The sequence below is a fragment of the Miniopterus natalensis genome, chromosome 16 (assembly GCF_054644295.1).
Source record: "Miniopterus natalensis isolate mMinNat1 chromosome 16, mMinNat1.hap1, whole genome shotgun sequence".
Classification (NCBI taxonomy): domain Eukaryota; kingdom Metazoa; phylum Chordata; class Mammalia; order Chiroptera; family Miniopteridae; genus Miniopterus; species Miniopterus natalensis.
This window is the reverse complement of record NC_142096.1, coordinates 28,456,541-28,475,502: the sequence shown is the minus strand read 5'-3', so window position 1 is coordinate 28,475,502 and position 18,962 is coordinate 28,456,541. Positions and strand designations below refer to the sequence as shown.

Sequence of the window (18,962 nt, the reverse complement as noted above, 5' to 3'; positions counted from 1 at the left end):
AGCCAAACCAGATAGGATCCCTGATCTTGTAGAGATCACAGTGTAATGTAGTAGATAGATACCAATCAAATAATCTCCCTAATTAATGTACCGCTGTAATCGGGTTTGGTGTTCTGCCAGAGACCACTAGGGCCCCTATATCCACTCACTCCATCTATAGTAACAGGCCTCCAGGTTCACTAAGGCTGCTTTTCCCAGCCTCCCTTACAACGCGGCGTGGCCACATGAACCACTAAACCATAAGTGTTATTTGTTTTGGTGGCTCTGCCAAACTAATACATTGGGAGGGGAGGAATTAAGGGAATGAAGGGAATTAAGTGAAGAGTAAAACCTTTGAAAAATAAAAATATACTCGATTTATTCTAATTGAAACCAGAGTAGTGTATGATGGTAAAATTCAAACAGAAGAGCATTTCTCCAGTATTCCCGGTGATGGCTTCCACAACACATTGGTACCGTCCCTAAAACGAGAATAAGAAACACAAGTAACATAAAATGTTAGGTGCTTCTATTTTGTAAGACTTTTATCAGAATTTTTTCTTAGTAGGAGGAAACCATTTAAATTGCATTGGTTATCATTTTCTCAGTTTTCTCATGAGACGAAATTTTGCATGTCTGAATTCAGCAAACGTTTATTTCCCAATTATGAGAGGATGTTTTTAAACTACTTTTTGAGACTAGCCTACGAGATTTTCAAACATTAGATATCATTTGTGAACAAAATCAGTAAAAGTTTACTTTTAAATAGTCACCAAAAGTGAAACATACAAAATTTCATTGCTATGTATCTAAAGCAAACATCTAAAATCACATGGTTATCATTCATGAAGGTGGCTATGGCATTCTAGACAGCGGTCGGACAATGTTTTCAACCAAAAATCATGCAACATATTAATAATGAGCGCTTGATTACTTTTAGCCATGGAGGTCAGAGGAAAAACATGAAGTGAAAAAGAGCTTTCTTTCGTGTAACTTTTTTATGTTTCCATATTCTTCAGAAAGAAGAAATCGCAAAAATACCCAAAACCAAATAAAAGTAGAAAAAAAATCTTGAATATCGGTTTTTAGAAGCTACAAATTGCTTATTCAAATTCTGTTACTGCCAATGGTTAAGAAAGTACAAAATGACTCTTGGACAATACCTTAGAGAATCGTATGCCCCTGAAGGAGAATGACACTGTTGTATTCACAGTCTCTGCAAACAAAACACAAAAACATGGCAATCACTAGGTGACTTTTTGGGGGGGAGGGAGGGTAGTACTGTGTGTACCTTTGACACTTTCACTACTGGCAGCAGCAGCGCCAAACAAAATTGTAGAGAAGTAATAAGTCTTATACCCTGGCTCTGATTCTCCTGTGGCTCCTCTGCCACCACAAGCCTCTCTTAGGACCAGCATGAGGAGATGCAAACTTTTTTTAAAATATTTTTTTATTGATTTTTTTAGAGAGAGAGAAAGGGAGAGGAAGAAAGAGAGAGAGAAACATCCATTGCGGAGAGGGCAACCCTGGAATGTGCCCTGACAGGGAATTGAACTGGTGACCCCTGATTGCATGGGAGGATGCTCAACCAACTGATCCACACAGGCCAGAGCAGGGATGCAAACTTTAAGGCCCACTGGTCTCAGTAGTGAATGAGTGATGAACAAGCAAGTGCTTAATATCCTTCAGCCCAAGTAATATATGTGCATATTTAATATTGCTACTACTTTAGCAGGGTATAATAGAAAAGGGAAGTTATTTTTAAAAGTAGATATGTATGATATGAATTTGAGTCCCAAACTTTCAAGGGTCTCTTGATAGCATCGATGTTTCTTAAATCAGAATGTCCTCAGCTCTGGGCCCATATAGTCAGCTGTTAGATGGACATGTTTCTTTGAAAGTTTAAAAAAATTACCTTGAACTCAACATGCCCAAATCAGAACTCATCATCTTTAAGAATTGCCCCTTCTTTGGCACACATCATTTCAGATAATGGCACTTCCATCCATCCAGTCACCCACCCTCAAATGGTTCTTGATCTTACCTCATCTTTGCCTGCCACATCAAATCAGTCAGCATGTTCTGCCAATTCTGTCTCCCAATATGTTCTCTGTCTCCTCCCCTTTTCTCCAGGACAACCATCTTTGTTCTGCCCTCATGGTCTCTCCCAGCCTCCCCGCTGCTCTTCCTTCCACCCAAGTTTCCTGCCAACCAACCCCCACCTCCTTCCATATGGACGCTAGTTATCTGCAGAAATGGACATCTCCATGGGGCGTTCCAACCCACTGTCGACAGGCTGCAGGCCAGTATTTTGCACATGACTTACATGCTTGCTCCTGCCCCCTGTTCTGGGCTCACCCCCAGCAATTTTCCCACAAGCACATTCTGCTCAAGCTACAAAAAAAAGCTACTCGCCAAATAAGCCATATTGTCACATGGCTAGATGTGTCTGCATATGCTGTTTCCTTTCCAGGGAACATCCTTCCTTTTTGCTTTCTGATTCAAGGCTCTAATAAAATACTCTCTGAAGCCTTATCTGAGTTTTTCTGTCACAGTAAATTGATAAGTATGTATATAGTTAAAACTAAGAACATTTAATTCTATTAGCTTTTATGACATTTTATTGTCATTTTTGTCCCATGACCATGACTGTCCTTCCCAGAACAGAGGACTTCTGAGGAGGGAGACCCTGTCATGCAACTTTGGATCATAAAAGCCTAAGTCGTTACATGCTCAGACTAGGTTCAACAGATGTTTGTGGAAGGGAAGGAAGGAGGAAGGGAAGAAGCAGGCAGGCTGGGTTCAGTCTGACACATCCTAGAATTTAACTTCAATAATAATAAAAATGTCAATAAAATAATTAAAGTATACATTTTTTCCTAATAAAGTTTTTTTAAACTTTTTTTAATTTATTTTTTATTTTTTTATTTTATTTTTTTTTAATATATCTTTATTGACTTCAGAGAGAGGAAAGGAGAGGGATAGAGAGATAGAAACATCAGTGATGAGAGAGTCATTGATCGGCTGCAGCCCACAACCCGGGCATGTGCCCTGACCGGTAATCAAACCCGGATCGCCTGGATCCCAGGTCGACGCTCAACCACTGAGCCACGCCCAGCCGGGCTAAACTTATTTTTTTTTAAATGATAATACCCAATGTTAACAAGACAGAGATTAATCCACTATACTTATACCTTGCTGGTGGTACAGGTATAAATTGGTACAATCCTTTAGAAAAGCAGTTTGGTCTTATGTGAATAAAAGCATGAATATACTAAAGCCATTAAGCTTAGAAATCTCCCTGGGAGTTATCCATAACTCCTTCTTCTGAACATGGGAATATTCAAATCTAAAATATGAGAAAATTTATATACAGAAACATATTAATTACAACATTATTTATAACAGTACAAATACCAGGACACTAAATGTCCAATAGGAGAATGGTTAAGTGAACCAGGGCATCATCCACTAAGGGAGGTCTTTCACTGGGAAATGTTTATACTATGATTTTTGAACCACGGGCATGCGGTTCTCTAGTCAAAAAATTTAAATAAATTTTTTAAATTGTAGTAAAGTATACTTACAACTACATAAACAATATGCATAGATGAAAATATGCAGAGGAAATACTCCAAAATGACTTTAGAAATATGATTCTGTGACTTCTTTCTTGTGTATACTTCCCAATTTTTGGTAATGTGACAGCATGACATTTATAATATTTTATACTATCTAAAATACTTGTTTAAATATTATTAAGAAAAATTCATGAGTTTGTAATAAGTGACTTTAAGATCTTAAACTCTGAAATTTTATGATTCTGTGAAAAATTCCAGGATGGAAAAGAGAGGGGAAGACACTGAAGAAACCAATGTAGCTGCGTAGTAAAATCTGGTGAGTGTCTACGAAAAATAACAAATGTAATGTTTAGAAACAGAGAACTATAACCAAGTGTAAATGTGTAATATTAATCTGAACAAGGTAAAAAATTTAATATCCCTCAAACACAGTCATGTGTCATCTTAATAATAACTCAGTAACATAATTGTAAAATGTTGTTTAAACTGCTAAAAGTAAAAACTTTGAGCCTTAGCCAGTTTGGCTCAGTGGTTAAATGTTGGCCTTCGGACTGAAGGGCCCCGGGTTCAATTGCAACCAAGGGCACGTAGGTCTGTTGCAGGCTCCATCCCCAGCCCTGGTCGGGGTGCATGTGGGAGGCAACCAATCAATGTGTCTCTCTCACATCGATGTTTCTCTCTCTCTCCCTCCCACTCTCTCTGAAAAAGGAATGGAAAAAATATCCTCTGGTGAGGATTAAAAAAACAAAAACAACTTTGAATGGAAATAAAAAGTTATCATCAGAAAAGGAACTTCACATTTTCAGTGTATTTAATTTTCATAACATTCTCATGAAGTATTCTATTCGATTCTGAGAGTAATATAAATTAAATACTTACCTCCCTTTAGAGCTCTACAAAAAGAAAACTCATCATCAGATCCTCGGCAAACAACTTCTTGGCGCACCGGAAAATTTAAGGAGTTATAGGATAAATATAGATTGAAATATAATTTTTTTATATCTCTTCCTTAAAGAGAAAAAAAATCCCATTAGTCCCTTAAATAAGAGATTATTTTATAAATAATTAACATTTATTATATACTTAAAATATGCCCTGTGTTTTTCCAACATTATTTCATTTAATCATCACAACTACCTATAATGTGGGTATTGCGATCCTTGTTCTGTAGATGAGAAAACTGGAGTTTTGAGAGGGTAACTAGTGCATTGTAACCAAGTAGAATATTCCACAGTAGGAATTATGTGCTATGCCTAAAAGCAGAGAAACCCGTGGGGCTTTTTTGAGAAAACTCAAATAAAGATATAAAATTTTCTGTCCCAGCTCCAGTCCTGCTAGGAAGTGCAAAGAAAGGAAAGGAAGTGGCAATAATCAACTCATGCCTATTTTTTAGTAGTTTTGACAAAAGATTTCTCAGAGAAAAAAATTAAACCTTTTGATTAAAACTTAGGTGTATGAGCTACTTATTATTTCCTCATGGTCTCCCTATTACCAGTTAACATGGAAAGAGCCAGTAAACAATATGTTTGGCTCAATTCTTGTAAGTTATTCAGTTGGCCCAAATGGAAAAGATGTACAGTCTATTTTATAATGACAATAGTTTATTGTAACCATCACCTCATTGAAAATATTTTCCTAATAAGGTCACCATGACTCATTGATTGTAGCCATAACCAAAGGAAACGTTTTCCATCTTTAACTTGAACTTGGCTATGGGTAACAGAACCGTCAGCTCCTTCCTCAAAGCTCTCCTTTGTTTGGTGTTGGTGCTCCCACTCTTCTCTAGATGTCATTTGACCTCTCTGGCGCCTTCTCAGTCTCGTTCATTGACTCCTCTTCCTTATGGTTCTATCCTCAGTTTTCCTCAATATTTACTCTGCACACTCTCCCTGGCCTTAAGTACCACATAGGATGCTAATTCCCAAATGGTCATCTTTAGTCTCAACTTTCTCCTGAGCACTCTCATATATGCATTCAATATCTCTATTCAAATGTTCCCCATCACCTCACCCTACAGATCCTAAATGGATTCCCTGATCTTCATCAGCAGATCAGCACTAGAATTCCCAATCCCGATAAATCTTTCTAGCCTCCATTTCATACCATTATCATGGTCTTAATGCAGGCCCTCCTTAATGTGAGCCTAAGGCACCACCCAACTTCCTAATTTGTCTCCACTTCTCTACTTACAGGGTAAAGTAGTATAAAGAACATAACAGGGTGTGCTTCAAACAATGGTCCCACGGTACAGTCCATGGACTTTAGCCTGAACCTCTCCAAAAGCATGGATGTGGGCAGAAGCTGAAGAGCTATTTTCATGAGAAATCCCTGAGACACAGGCACACAGCAGTACTGCTGGGTGTCCAGGGACAAGGCAGGACAAGGAACATTCTTCCTTTGCTGCATGGGACACAGCATGTTCCTGGTCTCCAATGACTCCAAGAAAGGAAGTTTCTTGTTTTGACATCTCAGTGGTCTACATCTTGAGTGTGGTCATGTGAGGCACATGACAAATGGTCAAAGTGAGGTACCACTTGCTTGGCTCAGCAGGCCAAGGATATTAATGTGGATGTTGGAGTGAGAGATAAGAAACCAGTGGCTGTCACCTAAAACAACTCCAGGAACTACCAGAAATGATTTTCAGGGAGGTTTATGGTCCAGCTTTATTTGTCAAATAATTTACTAGCAAGGCTATAAAGTCTCAAAACAAATAATTTCTATTTCCTACCTATTTTTTATTCAATTTATACTTACAGCCCTTACTGAATAGAGGTAGAGATAGCACCATAAAAACAAGGTTGAGTTCTATAATGTGGCCCCACACTTTACACAGACATTCTAGTATATTCTAGGGAAACTCGGGTCATAATTGCAAAGCTCTATAAAAAATATAACTGAATAATTATTTTGTTGGTAAATTAATATAATATGACATAAATGTCATACTCAGTGAATGACTAAGGTGTCTGTGGTGACCATGGAGGTACACTACTCAAACCTTCCCTCCAAAGAACCTGCTGGGAGGAAGGTAGTTGGCAGACTACCCCAGCTGCTGCTGCACCCCCATAGCCTTCTCACCCAGAGGCCAGCCCCCAGCAAGTCAGTCGCTCCTCTAACAACCAAGCACTACAAGGACACAGAGCCAGCCTACTCCTCCCTGTCATGGAACACTTGTGACAGGTAGTCTTTGCTCTAAGGCTCCCCATTGACCTGGCTGAGAGGATCTCAGGAATGCTGTTTGGTTTGATGACCATCTTACCAAATTCTCCTTCCTTCCCTCTCTCATTTCGAAGGTGTCAGCTCTGCACCTCGCTCTGAACCCTCTCCTTGCCTGCTCGGGCATCCTCTTCCCATTATTGTTCTCCAGCATTTCCTCCCGATAGATCCCCTGGATGTCTAATTCCTTCTTGGTATCTGCTTTTCAGAGAAGCCTGAGGAATGCCGTATTGTATTATTATTATTACGTGGGCCTGGAAGGATACAACTTGCTTCCTGTGTGTCAGGGCAAGGGGTTTGCTTGAAAACTAGGTCACTCATTATGCCAATAACCACTTCTGCCAAACATCTAGGTGTGAAGCACACCACATGAACCAGAAAACAAAACCTGAGAAAAGAGGAAGAAATTGTAAAGCTTTTAGCCAGGCAAAAATTCAGAGAGAGAAAAAAAGTATTTCTTTCACCCTTGTCCAAGACAGTGGAGGGAACAGTGTCGATTGTTCTCTGCTCTGTGCTGTCGCTGAGCCTCAGGCTGCCACCTCACCTGCCAGCCCATGTTATCTACAGGCTGTCCCTCCTATTGCCCTGGGAGAGTCTTGAAGGTCAAGAGAATGTCTTATTTATCAATAAATTCACAGTACTTATCAGAATCCTTGAAATATGCTATGCATTTTTCAGTGAATAAGTGAAAGCAGAAACAACATGTGCAAGTGCAGATTGAACTATTAAATTTGGAGTTTATTGCCTATCATTTCTGGGTTCGCAGCTACCTCTTTTCCTGTAACATGGATAACTAAAATCGGGGGACTCTTTATTTAAGCTTACATATGTGAAAGCACTTAGTAAAGCATAAGCTCCAAATTCAAGCAAGAATGTAGATGATGAAGAAACAATAATGGCAAGGAGGAGGGTGAGAACTGAAGTTCCTGGGATCCTAGTACTTCACGCAACAGAGCTGACTGGCAAGAGACGATAAAGGTCTTATGTGTTTTCCCAAACACTCAGATCCAGCCCAGTGCTATTGCCATGACCCAATTTAGTGTTTACTAAGCTGATGACAAGTAAAATCATAGAGAGGAAAAACAAGACAACGAAAAACAAAAAACATTGTATTTTTTATCCCATCATCTCATTTTTTTTTTAATCAACAAGCAACAAGTGCTGGTGAGGATGTGGGGAAAAGGGAACCCTTGTGCACTGCTGGTGGGAATGCACACTGGTGCAGCCGCTGTGGAAAGCAGTGTGGAGTTACCGCAAAAAATTAAAAATGGGTCTGCCTTATGACCCAGTGATTCCTCTTCTGGGAATTTATCCAAAGACACCCAAAACACTAATTTGAAAGAATATATGCACCCATATATTCACTGCAGCATTGTTTACAACAGCCAAGATTTGGAAGCAGTCCAAGTGTCCATCAGTAGATGAGTGGATAAAAAGGATGTGGTACATTTATACAATGGAATACTACTCTGCCATAAAAATGAATAAAATTCTACCCTTTGCGACAGTATGGATGGACTTGGAGAACATTACGCTAAGTGAAATAAGCTAGTCAGAGAAAAACAAGTATCATGTGATTTCACTCAGATGTGGAATTTAATGAACAAACTGAATTACCAAGCAAAATAGAGACATACTCATAGATAGAGAGCAGACAGACAGCTCTGGGGGTGGGGAGGTAGAGGGATTGAGCAAAAAAGAAAAAAAGGGAGAGAGAGAACTCATGGATATAGACAACAGTGTGGTGATTTCAGGGGAGAGGGCAGTGGGTGGAGGTAAAAGAGGGGATAGAGGGGATAAATGGTGATGGAAAAAATAAAATAATTTTTTTAAAAATAAATCAACAAACAAACAACAACAAAAGAGAAAGGTTACCTTTAGGAAAAGATGTCCTGGCTTGCTCATACACAGATCTTTAACTACTGGAAACCCAACTTTACTTATCAGTTGAATAGCTAATGACAAAGAATATACCTAGTAAATTTTTAGAAGTCTCAAGCTATTTCCATTTTTACCCATGCCATTATGTAATCCTCTCCCCATGAGTGTGAGCCTGGTAACTTGCTTCTAACAGATAGGTAAAGCCAAGTTGATAGAGTGACACTTCCATGATTAGGTTCATAAGATTGTGACCTCTATCTTGTTATGTCCCCCTTGCTGACTTTGATGAAGCAATAAGCCATGTTGAAAAGAGGCCAACAGCCAGCCTGGCAGGCATGGCTCAGCAGTTGAGCATCAACCTATGATCCAGGTGATTGCAGTTCAATTCCCAGTCAGGACACATGCCTGGGGTTGTGGGCTAGACCCCCAATGGGGAATGTGCAGGAGGCAGGCGATCAATGGCTCTCTCTCATCATTGATGTTTCTCTCTCCCTCTCTTTTCCTCTCTCTGAATTCAATAAATATTTTTTTAGAAAAAGAAAGAAGAGCCTGGCCAGGCATGGCTCAGTGGTTGAGCGTCAACCTAGGATCCAGGCGATCGGGGTTCGATTCCTGGTCAGGGCACATGCCTAGGTTGTGGGCTCAATCAATGACTCTCTCATCATTGATGTTTCTATCTCTCTCCCTCTTCTTTCCTCTCTCTGAAATCAATAAAGATATATTTAATAAATAAATAAAAAGAAAAAGAAGGAGGGAGGGAGGGAAGGAGGGAGGGATGTGAGAGAGAGAGAGAGGGAGAGAGAGAGAGAGAGGAAAGAAAGAAAGAAAGAAAGAAAGAAAGAAAGAAAGAAAGAAAGAAAGAAAGAAAGAAAGAAAGAAAGAAAGAAAGAAAGAAAGAAAGAAAGAAAGAAAGAAAGAAAGAAAGAAAGAAAGAAAGGAAAGAAGGAAAGGAAGGAAGGAAGGAAGGAAGGAAGGAAGGAAGGAAGGAAGGAAGGAAGGAAGGAAGGAAGGAAGGAAGGAAGGAAGGAAGGAAGGAAGGAAGGAAGGAAAGAAAGAAAGAAAGAAAGAAAGAAAGAAAGAAAGAAAGAAAGAAAGAAAGAAAGAAAGAAAGAAAGAAAGAAAGAAAGAAGGAAAGAAGGAAAGAAGGAAAGAAGGAAAGAAAGAAAAGACTGGGCCAACAGCCAGACAGGAACTGAATACTGTCAATAACCACATGAGAACTGAAGTGGGTCCTTCCCTATTTGAGCCTTCCAAAGAGACCGCAGTCCTGGCAGACAGCTTTTCTGCAACCTTGTGGGAGTTCCTGAGCAGGCAAGGCGAAGGAATGCCCAGCCTACTGACATAGAAAGACTATGAGATAATAAATGTGTACTGTTTTGAAGTATTAAGATTGTGGTCATTTGTTATATAACAATAGAAAACTAATACATGTACATTTGGAACACAATTATTTGTCACTGATATTTCTTGAACTCTTTTAACTGATCTATAAAAAACAAAACTTTGGACTTACTTGGAATATAGAAAATATGCAAATATCCTTTGCTTCCCATCAATTGTACACAGGGTTCAGTTTTTATCAAAATCGGATATTCCATGTGATCTAAGTGGAATAAAGATGTCAATAAATTATTTCCAATAAATAAAGTATTCTAAAATTCAGCCCCCAAACGATACCTTTAGCATTAAAAGTGTATAATGAGAAAAACTGAGGGTGGTTAAAAATATCTCCCTCCCCAGAGCAGTGATGTCAGCAAGAAGGCAGAGTAGGAAGTCCAAGACCCTTCTTCCCCCCACAAATACTCAAATTCAGCAACAATTCATGGACAAATTCCCTTTGGGAGAAATCATAAACTAATTGAAAGTTTCCTATGTCTCAGGAGAACTTGAATCCAGACTCACTGAAGCTGGTAGGGAGATTCAGGACACTCTCTCAACAGAGAGCCTGTGCCCAGCACAGCAAAGTCAGGGAGGGGAAATCCACTAGCCTCCAGCTTCACTCAGGAGGGAAAAGGTTGGTTCATACATCCAGACTCCCAAATTTTCCAAGGGGGATCCCCAGAGGACTGAAGAAATAGAAAGCTGAGACAGACCTCAAAGTAGTATGGAGACTGAATAAATAATCAAAATTTTCCCAACAAAGAAAAGCCCAGGACCAGACGACTTCACAGGCAGATTCTACCAAAATTTAAATAAGAATTAACACCAATCCTTCTCAAACTTTTCAAAAAAATTAAAATGGAGGAAACACTTCCAAACTCATTTTATGAGCCCAGAATTACTCTGATACCAAAGCCAGACAAAGACAGCACAAAAAAATAAAACCACAGGTCAATATCCCTGATAGAAATAAATGCAAAAATCATCAACAAAATACTGGCAAGCTGAATTTAACAACACATTAAAAGGGCCATGATCACGTGGGATTTATTTCTTTGATGCAAGGATGGCTCTGTTGCAGGAGAAACTAATAGGCCAGATTTCCCAGATACGAGTGGGCGTGAGGTTCTTGGGGTACCTCTGAAATAAGCATTTTCAGAAGCCCCCATGGAAGAATGAGAAGTGGTAAAAGGCTTTATTTGCATGGAGTTACATTTCTCGAGTTGTAAAGTCCCATGCCCCTTAACCCAGTCCTGAAAGAGAGGCAGCTGGGGTCCCAGGAGAGCGAAAGCAAGGCCAGTGCCGAGAGTGTCCATTCCATGTTGCAGAGGGTCCAGTTCAGCATTTAGGTTAATTAAGTCCATCAGTCCATTGTGTGGGTCGCACATGGCCATGAGCCACGTGGGAGAATGCAGGGGAGCACATCCCCTGCAACAGGAGTCACAGAAGCACTGGCAAGCAGGGGAGGCAAGAACCAAGAAAGCAAAAACCAAGAACAGGCAGGCGCTCCTTTGTTCAGAAGTTGAAATACTCAGGTTTCCTGCCCTTGCAGTGGCCATGCCCATTCTGGCCAATTACCTGTTTCGGGATGTGATTGACAGACAAACACCTTCCCACATCACTCAGACATTATTGAGCATGCACTTAAACTGCTTTTGTGCAGTCCCTTTCCTCATCGATCAGTGGGGAACACACTTGGAGTGTTAAATTAGCAAAGCTGTATAAATGGCATGTCTATATTATCTAGTCTTCCCTTTACTCCTTTCCTGTTAAATACTAACCAGATTATTAGAACTGTATCAGTTCAACAAATGAAAGTCAATCAATATGATACATCACATTAATAGAATGAAGGGTAAAAATTACATAATCATCTCAATAGATGCAGATTGGAGCTATTAAATCACTTTAAACTATGTGTGAGGGGGAAAATACTCCCCAAAACATATTTTTATAAAATTCCTTGTTCCATTTTAGGACTTTTTAACCTGTTGTTTTTTCTATTTTTCTAGTTTTATTGAGAAATAATTGACATACATCACTATAAGTTTAAGGTGTACAGCATGATGGTTTGATTACATATATTGTAAAATGATTATTATAATAGATTCAACTAACATCCACCTTCTCATATAAATACAATAAAAGAAAGAAAACAGGAAAAAACTTTTTCTCCTTGTGATGAGAACTCTTAGGATCTACTTTCGTAACAGCTTTCCTCTATACCATAGAGCAGTGTTAGCCATAGTCATCGTGTTCTGCACATCCCTAGTACTTAGTTACAACTGGAAGTTTGCACCTTTGGACCATCTTCCTCCAATTCCCACTTCCCCCAACCTGTGCCTCTGATATCTTTTTCTGTGAGGTGTTTTTTTTTAATATTCCACATATAAGTGAGATGATACAGTGTTTGTCTATATCTGATTTATTTCATTTAGCATAATGCCTATAGGTCTATTCATGTTGTCACAAATAGTAGGATTTCCTCTTTTTTATGGATGAATTTTATACACACACGCACACACACACACAAATTCATCCATCAATGGACACTTAAGTTGTTTAGGGGTGACACAGAGAAAAGGCCATATGAAGTCACAGCAATAAGGTGGCCATCTGCAAGCCAAGGAGAAAAACCTCAGAAGGAAACCAAACCTGCTCTCTCCCTTGATCTTGGATTTTCAGCCTCCAGAACCATAAGAAGTAAATTTCTGTTGTCTGAGCCACCCAATCTGAGCTGTTTCGTTATGGCAGCCCGAGCTGACTGATACATTGTTTATGCCAGTAGCTTGGCCAAGTGGAAGTCATCCACACGGAAAAGACTGAAAAAGGGCCACAGTGATACCTAAAGGAATCGGTGCTTTCCACCCAGGATACACTTTTAGCTGGGTTCTCTGAGGTGGGGGAGTGAAGTGGAGGTGGGGATGGAGGCCAGCAAATTTGCTGTAGCCATGCACCCAGCTTGCCCCCTTCAGGCCTGACATCCATGGGGCAGCAGGGAGGGACCACCAGATTTCTCAGCATTAGAGAGAAAGAGGTAAGATCCTCCAGCAAAAATTAAAAACAAATCAGTTCTAGTCTATGTGGCTCAGCTGGTCCGACGTCGTCCTGTGCGCCAAAGGGTTGCTGATTAGGTTCCCAGTCAGGGCATGTACCTGGCTTGCCTGCTCAATTCCTGGGAGGGGGCATGCAGGAGGCAGTCAAATGATGTTTCACTATCAGATGGATGTTTCTCTCTCTCTCCCTCTCTCTTCCTCTCTCTCTAAAAATCAATAAAAATATTTTTTTAAGAAAAATCAAATTATTGTTACTAGGAGCTTGAAAGCTAATTATTATATGAAGTGTTATATAAATAAAGGCCCTCTGAACCTTAGCACAGAGAAGGTGGCATAATCAACATGTGGGGCCGAGTGGACTGAGGAGCCTTCCTTGAAGCGGTGAATGGACACTGCAGGATGGAGAAATTCCAGAGCCAAGTTGAGAGGGAATTCAGCACAACCCACAAATATGAGAATGGGCTTGCTCTCACACCTGTCAATTATGCTAATTCCCCAGAAGTAATGTTATATTAGCATTTGCCAGGGTGTGTTTCTCAAGATAGCCAAAGCACACTCAAAAAATGAAATACAATTGAAAATCAGGAGCTTATAAATAGGTTTCTTCATTGCAGAACTTCTCAGAACTTAACATGCATTTGTAATTCTCCTCCAAATGATTAAACCACAAATCCCCTTTCCCAAAAAGAATGTTAAAGCACTAATATTTTGGTAAGCCTCCCTTTCAGCCCTTCTGATATCACATCCAACCCTTGGTGAGCAACGCAGTGGAGAGTACCAAAGAAAACTGTGGTCAAGCCCTGAAGCTGCTCTTTCAGAGAAAGGGTGGGGCTGGGCAGTGATACACCAGTTAATGGCATTAGGGTAGGACTGGTTTTTTAAAAAGTGATCAAGCCCAGCCGGGCGTGGCTCAGCGGTTGAGCCTAGACCTAGGAATCAGGAGGTCACGGTTCGATTCCCACTCAGGGCACATGCCTGAGTTGCAGGCTCAATCCCCTGTCAGGGGGTATAGGAGGCAGCTGATCAATGGCTCTCTCATCATTGATGTTTCTCTCTCCTTCTTCATTCCTCTCTCTGAAATCAATAAAGATATATTTTTTTTTTTAAAAAGTAAACAAGACTGTTTCTATCTATCTCTGTGCTAAAAATTTTACCTCACACCAATTCTTGTAAAATAGGTTCTAAAATCACTTTCATTTTACAGATTAAAAAACTGAGACAGAGAGGCTAAGGATTTTGCTCAAGGTCACGCAGCTAATAAATGGCAGAACCAGGCTTATATCCAATTAGGAGTCCTCAAAAATCACAGCCTAAAACACAGAGCACCACAGAGCACCCACTCCATTACACTCCAACACTGTGCTGAAAAAAATACAGCTTACAAGAGTGATTTTCAACCTTTTTCATCTCACGGCACACAGAAGCTAATTACTACAATCCTGCGGCCCTCCAAGAAATACACTTTTTGCTAATCTGACCCAAAAAAGGAGGTATAATTTTAATTCATTTATATCAGAAGGCTGTTGTTGTGTTGGCTGTTGTCATTTTTTTTATTTGACAGTCTAAGGGAAAAGAGGTCAGTGATCCTGACTAAAATAGTCAGGTACTGCATGTTTTAAAAATTCTTGCGGCACACCGGTTGAAAATCGCTGGCTTAGAGCAATAATCAATTCCAGGAGGCAGCTAGGACCATTCTTCCTTTTCAAAAAGAACCAGTCTTGTGGCTGGAGACAAAAGCTCAGAGGCAGACAGTTCTGCCAAAACTGGAAGGAATCTGAAACTTGGGCTTAAGGTGGAGAAAGCTGGCCACCCAGAACAACAGAAGCAGCTGGAGGTCAAGCACAACAGTTTAGGTTAACAACTGGTGAGGTCTGTGAAGTATCGAGATAACCCACACAGGGAAGTCACCAGCCATCACCCTTGCTGCCAGCAGCAGCTGGAACACGTGATCATTTCCTATGCCCCAGCCACAGCAGAGTGAGGTTCTTGTGAAAACACACCCTCGAACTAGTTGCCGCTACAACCACTTGTTGCTGTGCACTTACCGCAATAAGTGTACCAAAAGGTCAAATCAGAGGAGTTGCAGATCCAGTGGGGCTCCCTGGGTTCAGTACATGTGGAAGAAAACAGCATGGAAAAGAGCATAAGTGGAAACATGATTTAATATCTCCAAAACTTTAGAAATGCAAGGAGAATCAGTAACTCATCCTCAGGCTCTTCCCTTTCAGTAAGCAGAAAAAATTCACTTAGTCATCAGTCACATGACTTCTAAGTTCCAATCCAACTGTTTCCTCTTTTCTGTGTGTGTGTGTGTGTGTGTGTGTGTGTGTGTGTGTGTGTGTGTGTGTGTAATATTTGAGTATTTCCTGCAAGGGGAGGGAAGAAAATGATTTAGAATATACTCTTTTCCAACACTTGATGCAAAGGAGAGCACAGAGCTTTAAAAACAAAACAAGGTATTTCCCAGTCAACAGTAACAAAGCTAGCCTGTAGGTCTTCTTTAGGATCCCAACTGACAACACCCCTTTTTCATCTGCATTGCGATTCTCCCTCACAGGCTCTTTAGACAATTTCTCACAGTGCCCAGAGTGTTGGGTGAATAGATCTGAACCGAATCGTCATATGCACACTATTTCTGCTCAGCAGCGGTTCAGCCGTGGGACAGAGCCGGGCCAGATGAGAACCCAGGCACACCACCAGCTTGTAGTTCTGCACTGTGGGCTGGGGGCCCACCAGGCTTGAGAAGCCACTTCCTTATGCAAACTGAAGCTCCAGGACGTATTTTGAGCCCTAACAACAGAATGATCACTAGCTTGTGTGTGGCATGTACTGTATTTCATTTCAAAACTCTTACTCCATTCCAGAAAAACAAGTGATCCTTTAGATTCTTTGCTCCTTAAAGTTGTTTATAGGATATAGTTTGGGATTACAATGGCCTGGAGTTGGGGCCTAAAGATCTACAAGTTTAGAGGGAAATAAGCACATGTTGGTAAAAGGTTTCAAGAACTGTGTGACTTTACCATTTTTTAAAAGGCAAAACTCCAAGGGGGAGGAGGACATGGGGAGTTGCTCAATGGATAAGAAGTTTCAGGTTTGCAAGATAAAAATGTTCTAGAGATCTGTTGCACAACAATGTAAATATAGTTAACACTATACTGAACTGTACTAAACTGCACGCTTAAAATTCGTTAAGATGGTAAATTTTTGTTATATATATATATATTTTTTACCATAATTTAAAAATATGGTTCAGTTGGTTGAGCATCATCCCAGGCACCAAAAGGTCTCCAGGTAGATTCCAGGTCAAGGCACAGGCCCAGGTTGCAGGCTCAATACCCAGAAAGACGCAGTCGAATGTTTCACTCTCACATGGATGTTTCTCTCCCTCTCTCTCTCTCTTTCTCTCTCTCTGTCCCTTTCTCCCTCCCTCTCCCTTCTTCTTTTTCTAAAAATCAATAAAAACATATTTTTTTCAATAAAAAGTTTGTGGGGAAAAGGAGGAAAAGCCCCATGAATGCCCCTAGTGGTCTCAAAATACCATTTCCCACTAAAAGGAACAAAGATTGAAGAAACTGCTGATTCCAGGTCTGGGGCAGAAAACGTAAAAGATGAGCCTGAAATACCTTATCACCTTAGATAACTAATTTGAAAACGGTCCCTCTGACCAAAGATGGGTTTCCTATTGCCGCTGTAACAAATAACCACAAATTTAGGGCTTAAAAAATTACGAATGCATTCCTTACAGTTCTAGAGGTGAGAAATCTGAAATCAGTTCCCCTGGGTTCGAGTCACAGTGTCTGCAGATTCGGTTCCTTCTGGAGACTAGAAGAATCCATGTCCCTGCCTTTTTCAGCTTTGAGAGCTACAGTCTTTGAACTCCTTCATCTTCAAAGCTCAGCACTCCTATCTCTGCTTCCATAACTACATCACCTTCTCCTCTGTCTCCAGGGTCGTCTTAGAAGGTTCCCTGTGATTATGCTGGAGTTTTTTGGATAATACAGGATAATCCTCCCAACTCAAGATCCATCTATAAAACCCCTTTTGCCGTGTAATGTAACATCTCGGGGGACCATTATCCAGTCTACCTGTAGGCTACATGGACATTAAGATAGTAATTTCAATGCATTGAAATACATCAAATATATTTAAATCCATGAGCTCATAATTTCTTAAAGTCTAATTAATCATCAGATGATACTAGGAAAGCAACTCTATTTTGTAAACAGGTAAATAAAGGGAAAGAATCAAGCACTTATCCTAATTTTTTTCTGCAGAAAATGAACTACTGGTGACCAGATCACAGCAGCAAGTTTTCCGTGCCTTCTCATCCTCTGTTCTCTACTTTTCTAAGTATTTCAGCTATTTATCAAAAAGGAATAATAAATATAAATAACCATTTTGCAACACCTAATGAATTAGTAAACTTAGGCATTGGCCATTACAGAGAGAAAGGCATTGTGTACCTCTTGATGGGTGACCACTGTGGTGGGCAGCCTCTAAGATGACTTTCAATGACCTTTACTTCCCCAGATGCAAGTCCTGTGTCATCCTCTCCAACAATGAATAAGGCTGACTGTGTAACTAATAAAGTATTGCACAATGACAATGTGCGACTTCCAAGATAGATTATAAAGGACATGCGGCTTCCACTCTCCTGATCAACTGCTCTGGGGGAAGCAAATAGCCCTAAAGAGAGAGCCACGTAGTGAGAAACTGATGCCTCCGACCAAAGAGCCAGCACAGACTTGTCAGCCACGTGAGCGAGCCATCATGGAAGCACATCCTCCGCCCCAGTTCAGCCTTCAGATGACAGCAGCACCAGCTATCTTGACTGAAACCTCATGGGCAAACCTGAGCCAGGCCATTTAACTAAGTCACTCCTGAATACCAGACCAGCAGGCATTGTGCACTATTACATGTTTATCTTTTTTATTTTTTTTACTTTTTTCATTTTTTAAAATTAAATTTATTAGGGTGACATTGGATAATAAGATCACATAGGTTTTAGGTGGAGGTTTTTATATATTGCACTGTGTGCCCACCACCCAAAGTCAAATCTTCTCCTATCACCATATATAGGACCCGCTCTAACCCCCATCCCCTTCCCTCTGGTAACCACCACTCTGTTGTTTGGGTCCATGAGTTTCAGTTTTATAGCCCACATGTGAGTAAAATCATAAGTTTCTTAGCTTTTTCTGACTGACTTATTTCACTCAGCATAATATTCTCAAGGGCCTTCCATGTTCTTGCAAATAGCAGTGTTTCATCCTTTCTTATGGCTGAGTAGTAGTCCATTGTATATGTCCCACACCTTTTTATCCAGCCCTCTATCGCAGGACCTTTGGTTGTCTCCATGTCTTGGCCACTGTGAATAACGCTACAATGAACATAGGGGTGCATATATCTTTGAGAATATATGTGTTCAAGTTTTTTGGGTATATACCCAGGAGAGGGACTGCAGAGTCATATAGTAGCTCTATTCTTAATTTTTTGAGGAATCGCCAGACTGCTTTCCATAGTGGCTGTACCAGTCTACATCCCACCAGCAGTGAATGAGGTTACCCTTTTCCCCACAACCTCTCCAACACTTGTTATTGCTTGTCTTGTTGATAACAGCCACAAGGTGTGAGGTGGTATCTCACTGTAGTTTCAATTTGCATTTCCCTAATTGCTAGTGAAGTTGAACATCTTTTCATATATCTATTAGCTGTTCGTACATCTTCTTGGAAAAGGTCTGTTCAGATCTCCTGCCCACTTTTTGATTGGGTTGTTTGGTTGGTTGGTGTTGAGTTTTACAAGTTCTTTATATATTTTTTAAATTAAACCTTCAAGGAGCTAGTGTTTGCAAATACCATCTCCCATCTGGTTG

The 18,962-nt window shown here is 40.3% G+C and overlaps 1 protein-coding gene across 1 annotated transcript; it reads right to left on the bottom strand.

Annotated features, from left to right (window-relative positions):
- Positions 1-332: 332 nt before the first annotated feature.
- LY96 (lymphocyte antigen 96) lies at positions 333-15,358 on the bottom strand. The gene is made up of 5 exons (XM_016216003.2): positions 15,139-15,358; positions 10,171-10,260; positions 4,440-4,568; positions 1,143-1,195; positions 333-461 (listed from the first exon to the last, which is right to left on the bottom strand). The coding sequence occupies exons 1-5, from the start codon at positions 15,248-15,250 to the stop codon at positions 363-365; spliced, it is 483 nt and encodes a 160-aa protein (XP_016071489.2). The 5' UTR covers positions 15,251-15,358; the 3' UTR covers positions 333-362.
- Positions 15,359-18,962: the final 3,604 nt, after the last annotated feature.

What these genes read in the sequence shown, in the direction of transcription:
- LY96 (XM_016216003.2), bottom strand. Translation starts at nt 15,250, where the DNA reads ATGTTTCCACTTATGCTCTTTTCCATGCTGTTTTCTTCCACATGTACT. An exon ending in CTTTTGGTACACTTATTGCG is followed by an intron (nt 10,261 to 15,138) that starts GTAAGTGCACAG and finishes TATTCCACTTAG; the next exon opens with ATCACATGGAATATCCGATT. An exon ending in GGGGCATACGATTCTCTAAG is followed by an intron (nt 462 to 1,142) that starts GTATTGTCCAAG and finishes TTCTCGTTTTAG; the next exon opens with GGACGGTACCAATGTGTTGT.